The 13,774-nt window shown below is 44.6% G+C and overlaps 1 protein-coding gene across 5 annotated transcripts in view; it reads left to right on the top strand.

Moving 5' to 3' along the window:
- WAPL (WAPL cohesin release factor) overlaps positions 1-13,774 on the top strand; it is a 56,225-nt gene that overhangs the window by 31,347 nt on the left and 11,104 nt on the right. For 4 of the 5 annotated variants that reach the window (XM_083364171.1, XM_083364170.1, XM_083364168.1 and 1 more), the window contains 6 exons: positions 2,562-2,673; positions 3,264-3,361; positions 5,340-5,416; positions 6,633-6,808; positions 9,038-9,153; positions 10,028-10,189. In XM_083364171.1, coding sequence (XP_083220297.1) covers positions 2,562-2,673; positions 3,264-3,361; positions 5,340-5,416; positions 6,633-6,808; positions 9,038-9,153; positions 10,028-10,189 — 741 coding nt within the window. The remainder of the gene's footprint in view (positions 1-2,561; positions 2,674-3,263; positions 3,362-5,339; positions 5,417-6,632; positions 6,809-9,037; positions 9,154-10,027; positions 10,190-13,774) is intronic. The other variant, XM_083364172.1, reaches the window with a different exon arrangement.

Raw genomic sequence — 13,774 nt, 5'->3', positions numbered from 1 at the left:
TACCTACCTACCCTGTATGCTCTATCTATCTATTCTATCTGCTCTATGTTATCTACTCTGTCTATCCTATCTACTTATCTACCCTATGTATCTGCTCTATCTATTCTATCTACCTACCTACCTACCTAACCTATCTACTTTCTGTCTGTCTCTATCTACCCTATCTTATCTATCTCTCCTATCTACCTAGCCTATCTGTGCTATCTGCTCGCTCTATCTATCTATCTATCTATCTATCTATCTATCTATCTATCTATCTATCTATCTATCTATCTAATCGTCTCTGTCTCTGTCGAGCTACCCTATCTTATCTATCCTATCTACCTACCCTATCTGCTCTATCTACCCTATCTATTCTCTATTCACTCTATCGATCTATCCTACCTTATCTGCCCTATCTATCTACCTACCCTCTGTGCTCTACAGGGAGTGCAGAATTATTAGGCAAGTTGTATTTTTGAGGATTAATTTTATTATTGAACAACAACCATGTTCTCAATGAACCCAAAAAACTCATTAATATCAAAGCTGAATATTTTTGGAAGTAGTTTTTAGTTTGTTTTTAGTTATAGCTATTTTAGGGGGATATCTGTGTGTGCAGGTGACTATTACTGTGCATAATTATTAGGCAACTTAACAAAAAACAAATATATACCCATTTCAATTATTTATTGTTACCAGTGAAACCAATATAACATCTCAACATTCACAAATATACATTTCTGACATTCAAAAACAACAAACACAAATCAGTGACCAATATAGCCACCTTTCTTTGCAAGGACACTCAAAAGCCTGCCATCCATGGATTCTGTCAGTGTTTTGATCTGTTCACCATCAACATTGCGTGCAGCAGCAACCACAGCCTCCCAGACACTGTTCAGAGAGGTGTACTGTTTTCCCTCCTTGTAAATCTCACATTTGATGATGGACCACAGGTTCTCAATGGGGTTCAGATCAGGTGAACAAGGAGGCCATGTCATTAGATTTCCTGCTTTTATACCCTTTCTTGCCAGCCACGCTGTGGAGTACTTGGACGCGTGTGATGGAGCATTGTCCTGCATGAAAATCATGTTTTTCTTGAAGGATGCAGACTTCTTCCTGTACCACTGCTTGAAGAAGGTGTCTTCCAGAAACTGGCAGTAGGACTGGGAGTTGAGCTTGACTCCATCCTCAACCCGAAAAGGCCCCACAAGCTCATCTTTGATGATACCAGCCCAAACCAGTACTCCACCTCCACCTTGCTGGCGTCTGAGCCGGACTGGAGCTCTCTGCCCTTTACCAATCCAGCCACGGGCCCATCCATCTGGCCCATCACGACTCACTCTCATTTCATCAGTCCATAAAACCTTAGAAAAATCAGTCTTGAGATATTTCTTGGCCCAGTCTTGACATTTCAGCTTGTGTGTCTTGTTCAGTGGTGGTCGTCTTTCAGCCTTTCTTACCTTGGCCATGTCTCTGAGTATTGCACACCTTGTGCTTTTGGGCACTCCAGTGATGTTGCAGCTCTGAAATATGGCCAAACTGGTGGCAAGTGGCATCTTGGCAGCTGCACGCTTGACTTTTCTCAGTTCATGGGCAGTTATTTTGCACCTTGGTTTCTCCACACGCTTCTTGCGACCCTGTTGACTATTTTGAATGAAACGCTTGATTGTTTGATGATCACGCTTCAGAAGCTTTGCAATTTTAAGAGTGCTGCATCCCTCTGCAAGATATCTCACTATTTTTGACTTTTCTGAGCCTGTCAAGTCCTTCTTTTGACCCATTTTGCCAAAGGAAAGGAAGTTGCCTAATAATTATGCACACCTGATACAGGGTGTTGATGTCATTAGACCACACCCCTTCTCATTACAGAGATGCACATCACCTAATATGCTTAATTGGTAGTAGGCTTTCGAGCCTATACAGCTTGGAGTAAGACAACATGCATAAAGAGGTTGATGTGGTCAAAATACTCATTTGCCTAATAATTCTGCACTCCCTGTATGTGCTCTATCTACCTCTGTCTGCTCTATCTATCTTACCTACTCTTGTCTATCCTATCTACCCTATGTATCTACTCTATCCTATCTACCTACCTACCTACCTATCTAGCCTATCTACTCTATCTATCTGTCTCTATCTTGTTGTTGTTAGCTACGAAGTCTTTTCCTACCCATCGCGACCCTATGGACAATGTTCCTCCAGGCCTTCCTGTCCTCTACCATCTTCTGGAGTCCATTTAAGCTCACGCCTACTGCTTCAGTGACTCCATCCAGCCACCTCATTCTCTGTCGTCCCCTTCTTCTCTTGCCCTCAATCTTTCCCAGCATTAGGCTCTTCTCCAGTGAGTCCTTCCTTCTCATTAGGTGGCCAAAGTATCTTGAGTTTCCGCTTCAGGATCTGGCCTTCTAAAGAGCAGTCAGGGTGGATCTCCTCCAGGACTTGGCAACGTTGATAGCATACGGGGGAAATCTTGTCTTGAAACGCATACAGGTTTGTCAGTGGCTCTGTTTTGTGAGAGGGCTTCACCTTTTTTTGGCTGTGTTTATATTCAGATGTCACTTGCGCGTGTTTTCTAGACCGGTCATCTGGCAATGGAGACCCTCCTCTCTCTCACTTCAAAGCGGGCAGGCGACTGGTTTAAAGAAGAGCTACGACTTTTGGGCGGTCTTGACCACATTGTAGATAAAGGTATTTATTTTTGTGTTCAAAAGGTGCTGAAGTGCTGACGTTTGGTAACTGGAATGTACAGCAATTCCTCGATAGTAAAAAAAAACAAACTTTGTGTCCTGAGGTATTTTTATTGGGGATAAGACCACAAAATATAAATAGAACTGCATGGTACCTGCTGTTACATATAACCATCGCTGCAAGACTGGTGTGGGCCCAATATTGGAAGAGGGATATTAGCCCACCCGACCAAATAATCATTCAGAAAATAATGAGCTGTGCGGAATCAGATCGGCTTACTATGATGTTAAGGGGCCGAGGGGACACAGAGTATTATCTGTCTTGGAGTCAATGGTACAATTGGATGTCAAAAAGAGTTGTTAATTGAATTTTATTACTTGTTATATGTAAGAATTTCTTCTCTCTTTGTGGCTATTTTCTTACATGTAATGGGACAATTTTATCACCTCTTCGCAGTGTGATGTAGACTGCTATTGACTTAATGTTTGCTTGTTACACAACTAAAGAAAAAAGAAAAATAAAAAAATAAAAAAAACCTTACAAAATGTCTTACCGGCTTCACAATCACACTCGTCTTTTTTGTTTCTCAGTTAAAGAATGCGTGGATCATTTAAGCAGCGATGAGAATGAAGAGAAATTGGTGGCTTCCCTCTGGGGAGCAGAAAGATGTTTACGGGTCTTGGAAAGTGTAAGTATGAAATAATCCTCAAGAAAACGGATGTTGAAGCAGAATAAGGAGAAAGTGGTGTACCCGCTACCGTCTGATTGGTTGGCCTTTGCCTTTTTTTTTTTTTTTGCTTCACTGAGGCTTGGAGGAAAGACACTTGGCTCTGCTTCCTGAAGTTGTCTTGAGTGACAGAGCTTTGGCTTCAGGGCTTCCTCGAGCGGGGAAAGCGGAAAGTTTTTGAGCGGGTCTGCTGAAAAATAGTAATGAGTAACATTGGCAAGGGACACGGTGGCTCGGCGGGTTAGGACACCGAGCTTGTCGATCAGAAGGTTGGCAGTTTGGCGGGTCGAATCCTTTTATCCGTGGGCTGTTAGGCTCTTGAATGGGATGTAATCTCTGTGAACTTATGCAGAATTGACTTGGGAGGCCGGTGTGTCGTGTAGTTGGTTCACATGGTGTGGTAGGATGGAGGGTTTGTTGTCACTGTGTGTTGGGGGGAGGGAGCACGGGGGGGGGGGAAGGCTCAGCTAATCTCAATGTACACATGTTGTACTTTGACAATAAAGGTTTATTATTATTATTAGTGCCACGTAACAGAGTGAGCGCCTGTTACTCGTCCCAGCTTCTGCCCACCTAGCAGTTCGAAAGCACGTAAAAATGCAAGTAGAAAAATAGGGACCGCTACGGTGGGAAGGTAACAGCGTTCCGTGCGCCTTTGGCATCTAGTCATGCCGGCTACATCACCACGGAGACGTCCTCGGACAAGCGCTGGCTCTTCGGCTTTGAAACGGAGATGAGCACCGGCCCCTAGAGTCGGAAACGACTAGCACGCATGTGCGGGGGAACCTTTACCTTTTACCTTTAACATTGACAAGAATGATTAACTTTTAGGAAACAGAACAAGATCAGATAAAAGGTGTATTTGGGACATCACAGTTGTGTTATAAAGTGGGATAAGGGAGATCTTGGTTACCCAGGGTCTGAAAATTGTGGATACCAAAGGTTAAATTGGAATATCGATGAGAAGTTTTAAAAATTACGTAAAAACTAATAACAGGATACGGATTGTTTATGAAGATTGAATGTAATGAAGACCTGTATTTTATTGAGTTGATGTAATTAGAAACGTACTAGTTTGAACGCGAGATAGTAAACGTTAAAGGGAAAAAGAGAGGAAATATCTCATGTTGTAACCTGAGTGTTGTACTAAAGAGTTTGCTGTTGAACTATCGATTAACCCAGTCCCCGCGTTGCTTTTCAAATGCTAAAATGTAAAATTGGAAAGCTTCATAAAATATCGCAAAATGAAAAAATGAAGGATGGCAGCTTGAAATGATTCTGGTTCATGTCGTGTTTTGTAATTTGCTACTGGAAGGCTGGCCTGTTTCGGGATCCCCGCGCAGGCACAGACATAGCATCCCAGGAACAGCCTAAAAAACCTGGTCCATACTCTTCCACTTAAAGCAGCGTTTCCCAACCTTCTTCGCTTGTAGCATTCTGGCTGCAAGTACACCCATCTTAAAGTTGGCACAGTTGGGAAGCACCGACTTAAAGCAGCGGCTGCCAACCTTTTGGGCACCAGGGACCGATTCCCGTGGAGAGCTTTTTCCCGCGGACCAGAGAGGGCATGGTCTTATATGCTGCCTGCATCCCACGGATGGGGCTTTGCTTCTTTGTGCGGCCCGGTTGTTCTGGCCTGCCAAACTATGGACTGGGTTTTGGGGACCCCTGACTTAAAGGACCTCTGTGGCCCCAAGAGGCAGACCTCATGTTTCTGCCTCCCTCGATACTGCCATGTTGTTTTTGTAATCCTAAATCTCCAGAACATTTAAAAAAAAATCTTCACGATTTGTTATTGTGCAGTTCAAATGCTGAGAGCTTGGTCACTTCCTGTTTACAAGTTAGGCTGCTAAATTTTGCCCAAATGCAAGCATTGCTCATTTAAGAAGGACGTAAAAGAGTTAGTCTTTTGACTGTTTATTTCCCCCTCCCCCCCCAGGTAACAGTTCACAATCCAGAGAATCAGAGCTATTTAATAGCATATAAGGATTCACAGCTCATCGTCTCTTCAGCTAAGTAAGTTATAAATCATATTTATTTGAATGGTATAACTATTTAAAAGACTAATCAACATGGCTTCAGTGCATATTTAAAGTTGGAAAGTTTTAATGCCTTGAAACTTCTGTACCAGTTTCTCTCCGAATTTACAGAGAACAAGTGAAAATGGAGCTGAGTTTCTTGGTGATAGTGTGCTATTATATTTGTATTTATGGACTGTAATTATTTCGATAATTTTTAGAAGAATGTTTTGGACAAATGGCTTGACCTTACACAAACGTTTTTATTATTTTGAGAATCCTTTTATTTTTCTAGTAAATGAATCTCACCCTTTGATTCTGTGTATTGTAAAGTGGTATGTAGGATATAATCAGAGCCATCAAGAAGTGACAAAAGATAAGCCGCCTCATTCATCTCATAAATGGTTCAGTGTAATTTATGAATTCTGATGAGAATAATTTGTGGGAAATAATTTACCTCTTTCTCCTGTGTATATTTATCTGCATTTCTCCTGTTTGCATCATAGATGTTTAGATTGATTCGTATACCGATAAAATAGAATAATTGTAACTGTGGGTTGAACTGTGGGGTCCTCAGTGGTGTCTGAACTGGGTTGTTTTCTTGAAGACGTTTTATGACCCAAACTAGGTAACCTCATCAGTGCTATGCACTGAATCTCAGTTTCAGCAATGAAACATCTGCAAAAAAACCCACAAACAAACATTGATCCAGATTCCTAGTCTTCGTGGTTAGAGAGAAAAGTTTAAGCTTGCAAGACCTGTTAAGTGGTGGTGTTCACTGTGCTGAACTTGCAGCAAGCACTGGGCGCATAAAGGAGCTAAGATTCCAGATTTTTCTTTCCTCTGTCTCGCTTGTTCTGTAGATCAGTCCAGTATAATAGCTGTGCACATTTACCGGTATATTTATTTATTTTTATTTATTTTATTACATTTATATACCGCCCTTTCCCGAAGGACTCAGGGCGGTTTACAGGGTAATTAAAAATACGTGCAAGACGTGTCTTTTTCAAAGTTAATGTTGGAAGCTGTGCTAACCATGTGGCTTCCAAGACTGTGTAGCCGTTATAGCCGTGGCTCACCATATTAGGGCGACGTGATAGATCGGCATTCAATTTCCAATCAGAATCCGTTGGTGGAAACATTTCTTGAAGGAAATGGGACGACGACGCAGGAAATAATTTGTGCCGTGCCTTCTCGACTTTTTAACCTTTCAGAGCATTACAGCACTGTGAGGAGCTAATCCAGAGATACAACCGAGCCGAAGACACCATCTGTCTTGTAGACAGTAAGCCACTGCCTCACCAGAATGTAACGAACCACGTGGGTAAGGCAGTAGAAGACTGTATGAGAGCCATCATTGGGGTCTTACTCAATTTGACAAACGATAATGGTAAGTCGCACGTTTATGTAAGGACGCATAGACAGAGGAAACTGACAGGACCGCAGACAGTTGGTTCTCTCTAGAGAAAATGTCCTTAAAGACATTGCTTGAATGGGCTAGTGCCCATTCAAGCCCATTGCTTGAATGGGCTAGTATGGGGGAGGGGTGCCTGAGTGAAGTGATGTAAAGTACGACCTTTGGGGATCGACAGGTCAAATGCCATTCAGGCATCAGGGGAAGGAAAAAAAAAATTAGACAAAGGCCCGTCTGGGTTGAATGTGAGGTCGTCCCTCAGTTGAAACCTCTTACTTAGCCTTGAAGGTCTTTTTAACCCTATCCGTGTCTCTTATCTTCAGCTTTGCCCATTTGTAATGGCAGCATTTTTTTTGGGTCACAAAAATAAAATCTAGTTTGTCGTCTTGGCCCAGCGGGCTGAAGGAGAAGCTCTGAAGAAGAGCCGATGTTTTGTGATAGCAAACTTTTCATCGTTAGGGACGGAATGGACAACGGGTGACATTTGTTTGTTAGATTTTTTTTTTTTACTCCATCTTTAATAGTAACTCGAGGAGGTGGAGAACATATGGAGAAAAGCAAGATTTTACACTTAGGCAGGAAAAACCAAAGTTGCGAGTACAGGTTAGGCAAAACCTGCCTCAAAAACAGTTAACTGTGAGAGGGACCTTGGAGTCCTTGTGGACAATCGTGGAAATATGAGCCAGCAATGTGCGGCAGCCGCCAAAAAGGCTAATAACGATCCTTGGTTTACATAAACAGAGGCATAGAATCGCTCACGTAAAGTATTAGTACCGCTTTAGTAAGTCCACACCTGGAATACTGCATCCAGTTTTGGTCACCACCTTACAAAAAAAAGATGTTAAGACTTTGGAAAAAGTGCCGAGAAGATCGACTAAGATGATTAAAGGCCAGGAGACTAAAACTTACGAAGGAACGGTTTCAGGAATTGGGTACGGCCAATCTAGAGAAAAGAAGGATTTTTTAGGGGGGGGGAGGCATGATAGCAGTCTTCCAGTGTTTGAGGGGCTGCCACAAAGAAGAGGGGGGGTGTCAGCTTATTTTCCAAAGCACCAGAGAGGGCAGTGCAAGAAACAACGGATGGAAACTAACCATGGAGAGAAGCAACCTGGAATTAAGGAGAAACTTCCTAACAGTGAGGACAAATCACCAGTGGAACAGCTTGCCACCAAGAGTTGTGGTTGCTTCATCACTTGCAGGTTTTTAAGAAAAGGCTGGACAGTCGCTTGTTTGTAATGGCACAGGGTCTTCTGCTTGAGCAGGGGGTTGGACTAGAAGGCCTCCAAGGTCCCTTCCAGCTCTGTTCTGATTGATTGAGGCAAACAAGCATGATTTTTTTTGTGTGGGCTGTCCCCTGACACCACTGGATGACCTCGCCAGGGCTCGTTGCCTTGGAAGAGCGAGGAAAATTTCTCAGTGATGACTCACACCCTGGACGGTACCTCTTTACTCTCCTACCATCGGGTAGGAGATGCAGGAGTAGAGCCAGCCGTACCAACAGGCTGAAGAACAGCTTTTATCCATGGGCTGTCAGGCTCTTGAATGGGAAATAATTTTATAAACTTTTATGCATGATTGATGTGCGAGGCCAGTGCGTTGTGCAGTTAGCTCTGGAGGGTTTGTGTCACTGTAAGTTGGTGAGGGACACGGTGGCTCAGTGGGTTAGGACGCTGAGCTTGTCGATCAGAAGGTCGGCAGTTTGGCAGGTCGAATCCCGAGTGCCGCGTAGCAGAGTGAGCGCCTGTTACTCGTCCCAGCTTCTGCCAACCTAGCAGTTCGAAAGCACGTAAAAATGCAAGTAGAAAAATAGGGACCACTCCGGTGGGAAGGTAACAGCGTTCCGTGCGCCTTTGGCGTCTAGTCATGCCGGCCACATGACCACGGAGACGTCCTCGGACAAGCGCTGGCTTTTCGGCTTTGAAACAGAGATAAGCACCGGCCCCTAGAGTCGGAAACGACTAGCACGCATGTGCGGGGGAACCTTTACCTTTAAGTTGGGGGTGGGGGGCACGAAGGGAGGCTCAACCAATCTCACTGTATACATAGTTGTACTTTGACAAGAAAGGTTCATTCAATACTCCCTCCTCGTGATTTTCCCCCGCATCAGCCAGCTATAAATGTAAAGAGGGACTCGGATAACAGCTTAGGAACCTTTCTGATGTTAAAACAGGCTGGTCAGTTTCTCTGTACTTTTCACGTTTGCAGAGTGGGGCAGCACCAAGACGGGGGAGCAACCAGGCCTCATTGGCACCGCTCTGAACTGTGTGCTTCAGGTTCCAAAATTCCTACCTCAAGAACAGAGATTCGATATTCGGGTTCTGGTAAGTAAAAAAAATCCCTCGTCTTCTTGACTCAAGCCCGTTTGGAAAAATAAAATAAATGAATAAAAATGTCTCTCTGGTTGCGCTGCACGATAGACCCCAAAGGCAACCTCTTTCTTTCTTTCTTTCTTTCTTTCTTTCTTTCTTTCTTTCTTTCTTTCTTTCTTTCTTTCTTTCTTTCTTTCTTTCTTACCTTTCTTTCCTTTCTTTCCTTTCTTCTTTCTTTCTTTCTTTCTTTCTTTCTTTCTTTCTTTCCTTCCTTCCTTCCTCCCTCTTTCTTTCTTTCTTTCTTTCTTTCTTTCTTTCTTTCTTCCTTCTTTCCTTCTTTCCTTCTTTCCTTCCTTCCTTCTCCCTCCCTCCCTCCCTCCCTCTTCCTTCCTTCCTTCCTTCCTTCCTTCCTTCCTTCCTTCCTTCCTTCTCCCTCTTTCTTTCTTCCTTCCTTCCTTCCTTCCTTCCTTCCTTCCTTCCTTCCTTCCTTCCTTCCTTCCTTCCTTCTTTCTTTCTTTCTTTCTTTCTTTCTTTCTTTCTTTCTTTCTTTCTTTCTTTCTTTTTCTTTCTTTCTTTCTATTCTGCCCGGCCCCGAAAGAGTTTGGTAGCCTTTGTTCGCCTCAGCAGCACAGGAAACCGGTTCTGGTTAAACCGCTCTGGAGGCTTTGCGGCCCAGTCGGAAAGGGCCAGTTTCACCGATACCTAAATTTTGCAACATAAAATTTTAACAGGCAGGATTACCAAGATTTGTACAATCCGCTGGTCAAAAAAAAAAAAACCTTTTACAACTCTCTTGGTCTGTTTGAACAATCGACGTCTTTAAAGTTAGGAATTAACGTGGTAGTTTTGTAATGCTTCCCTCTTTTTTTTTTCTTTTAAACTTAAGGGTTTGGGTCTTTTGATTAATCTGGTTGAATATAGCGCAAGAAACAGACATTGCCTGGTGAATATGGAAACATCGTGTTCCTTCGATTCCTTCTGCTTGGGAGAAGCTGAGGAGAGCTTAAGCACATCTGGACAAATTGCAGCTGTTCTGGCTTTAGTACAGGTGAATCCCATCTTTTTTTTTTTTTTGCATCCAAAATGGGTGAAGCTTGGTGATGATTCAAGGGGGGAGGGGGGATAGTGAAATCTGCCTTTCAGAGAGAACGCAGGCTGGTTTAATTCTTCTCCTTTACCACCCTTTCTTTTTGTATCTCACTTGCCTGGACTCTTTGCTGCCTGAAAATCCATTGGCGGGGGTTCCCGGCGACTTAAATAGAAGTCATGTAGAGCTGCGTGGGAAAGCAGTAAAGTATTTGGGGACATTGACGATTGACCAACCCCCCACCCCATTAGTTGGTGCAGTTAGGGGGCTGTCGGTTGGGTTCTGCTTCTCATTGAACGTTTTGTTGTTGTTGTTGTGTGATCTGAGGTGCCCAGAGCCATTTTGGATTTGAGTGGAATGCAAGCTATAGCAAACAAGTAAAAAAATAATAAATAAAATTGCATATCCTCTTCAAGAGTTGATATTCAGCCGCCTCTTGCATGTAGGTTTTACGGGCGTACCTCCCCCCCTTCCACCGCCTCAGACCCAACACGAAGATTCTTCTCGTTAAAAAAGAAATGACGATAAATCTACCCCAAAGTAAAAAGGTCAGCCTTTACGTTAACTTTATTGACAAGCCTACCTTAAGACTCACACCGGGCCACATAAGCGTTCTTAAAAATAAAAGAATTGCGGAGAGCTGGAGGACGGTTCACACACACACACACACCCCGGCGCAGAAATAAAAGCTGGGGTGATCCCTTCCTGGGGCAGGGAACAGTCTCGTGTTCTGGGAGGAGTTGACTCTTCTGCGGGAAGCTCCCTTTTGGTACCGTGGGCTGCTGCTCTTCATTTTGCCGATCTCAGCAAAATAGTGCTGGTTGAGAGGCCGGAAGGCTGTGAGCCAAGTCAAGCGCGCAAGCCTGAAGGGTGAAGAACATGTATAACCTGCTTTGCTGGCGTAGTCCCATCAGTTGTAGACTTGCCGGGAAAGCTAAAGTGCGTTCTCAAGCAGAACACGACCATTTCTTTTCATTCATTTCAGCCAGTTCTGTGGCTGTCCCGATGGTGACAGAAAAGGGCTGATAAGGGCACGTCGCACGGGATCGGGGACGAAGAACGACAGCAAATGGGGATCCGTATCAGCACAGTCCTGCGTTTGAACCCCTTGCCTAAAATTTATCATCCCCTCCAATCACGCATAAGAGAGAACATAGCCCAGTGATGGCGAACCTTTTACAGACCGAGTGCCCAAACTGCAAGCCGAAACCCACTTATGTATTGTCGGGTGCTGGGTGGGCGTGGCCAATTGGTTGGATGTGGCCCATTACCATGGCCGTGGCCGATTGGGTGGGCGTGGCTGCGGTGGTAACGGCAGACTGGGTGGGACTAAAAATACAATCCGTTACAATTTTGTGAGATCTTTTTTTTTCCCCGGGAGAAGTTGAAATTGATTGATTGATTGAACCTTTTTTTTTTTTTTTGCACACGACGGTGGAGGCCTAAAGCGAAAAGGTTTTATAAAACCCAGCTGAAGGCCTAGGACTGGGGCGATGGCGTGCGTGCCCACAGAGAGGGCTCTGCGTGCCACTTGTGGCATGCGTGTCATAGGTTTGCCACCACGGATATAGCCAGTACTTGAATACCGTTACTCTGCTCCCAATTTTTTTTTTATGTACTTCAGGTTGGGTTGTGATCTAGAGTTCTACAGGAGCTGGTTGAACCTGTCTCTTCTCACACAGGGAGAATGTTTTTCCTGGCTGCAAAGAATGGGAGGGAAAAATAGCTGCCCAGTTAAGATTATTGGGGCAGAAATCAAGACTTCCCTCTTGTCACCTCTCCTTGGCAACTTTTCTCGGAAATATGATTTCTAATAACCGGATATTACAGTACCGGTGACTGTTGGAAAGTCTTAAAGTTGTTCCCCAGCTGGGAGTTGGAAGTCCACAAGTCTTAAAAGTTGCCAGCCTTCCACAATCCTGCTCTAGAACCTTTTCAAATGAACCTTACCCCTTATGGTGAAGTAGCTGGCAGGGAAGTGATCCTCTTTATACCCAGCTTGGTTTTATCCTGACCATCTTCCAAACAGGAAACAGGTGTGTATGGAAAGTCATCCCTCCTTAACTCCCATTTCCTTGACACAGGTCGCAAACGTGGTCGAAACCTCAAGATTCCAGCTTCATTTGAAAAGGTTGTTGAAAGTTGCCAGCTTTAAGACTTGTGGACTTCAGCTCCAAGAATTCCCCATGCTGGCTGGGGAATTCTGGGAATTGGAGTCCACAGGCCTTCAAGTTGCCAAAGTTGGGCACATTGGATACATTGGCACCTGGCAAGTGGTATGCCAAGTGTAGCCGGGGAGGGAACGAGTCAAAGCGGCGCAGCGCGGGACTTGCCGTGAGGGAGTCCTCGGGAGCTTGGGGTGAGGCAGAGGGCCCGGGATCGGCATGCTTCTGCCTCACCTGGAAGAGAAAGGAGGAGGAGGAGGGGGGTAGAGACTGGGGAGGCTATAAAAGGAGGCAGTTTGGGCGGGAGAGGGAGACGAGACACGCAGCCCTGGGAGGAGGAGAAATCAGCCGGAGCTGCACGGAAGGGAAAAAAGAAGGAGGAGGAGGGGGAGAAAGGAGAGGAGAGGAGATGAAACAGGCCAGCCGGGAGCCGATCTACAACTTTTGTGGCAGCCATCCATGCCGGGCACGCACGCAGGTGGCAGCGAGAAAACAGGCAGCGGAATGAAGAAAGGCAGCGCATCAGCTGGAGGTGAGGCAGGGAGGGAGGAAGGAGATGGCAATGAGAAAGAGGGAAGTAGAGAGCAGGAGGAAAACAGGAAGGAAGTGTTGGAAGAAAAAGCTGGGGGGGGTGTTTTGCTTTCCAGCCGGGAGGCTATATAGAGAAAAGAAATAGGCCAGAGGAAGCCAGCTGCTGCAGCTGCTCAAGAGCAGATGTTTATTGGCAGAAGCCAAGTGCCGTTTCAGCAGTAGTTCGGTTCTGGGTCAGCCGAACAACAAACGGGGAGAGTGGAAGGATTCTTACGTGACTTTGAAGTTCTGGGCTTTGTGCAGTGTGGGCTTTGTGTTCTTAAGGAGTGTTTGGCAATTTCTATTGTGGCTGATGGCCCCTGTTGGATTTTGGGTTCTAATTCTATTGCTCTGCTATTGTTACCTATAAGTTTTGCTGAAAAGGGATTTTGAAGTATTTTTTTTTTGCCCTGAATGGATTCTGCCTGTAGCATTCGTTTACTTATGAATGAATGGAGCTATTTGGGGAGGCTGCCTTAACTGGCAGCCGGTACATTTGTTTTTTTGTTTTTTTTAAGTGCCTGCTGCCAGCTCCTTAACTTTCCTTTCTAGCCAGTAGCTAATTCTTAAAGGGGAATGCACCTTTTTAAGCTAGTTCCCTCAGCGGTTTGTCTTTTCTGTCTCTGGAGGCTTTTCCTTGTTTGATAAATATATGGAAGAGGGAAAATATGGTGTGTGTGTGTGTGTGTGTGTGTGTGTGTGTGTGTTTAAATTCTTCCTTTGGAAGGAAGGAGATGGGAATGAGCAAGAAAGAGGAAGGGAGGGAAACAGGAAGGGAGAAGGAGGAGGGAGGGAGATTGGAATAAAAGGG

Source organism: Vipera ursinii (genome assembly GCF_947247035.1).
Source record: "Vipera ursinii genome assembly, chromosome: 5".
NCBI classification, from domain to species: domain Eukaryota; kingdom Metazoa; phylum Chordata; class Lepidosauria; order Squamata; family Viperidae; genus Vipera; species Vipera ursinii.
Note: the sequence above shows the minus strand (reverse complement) of the source record. Positions and strands in the feature narration are given on the sequence as shown.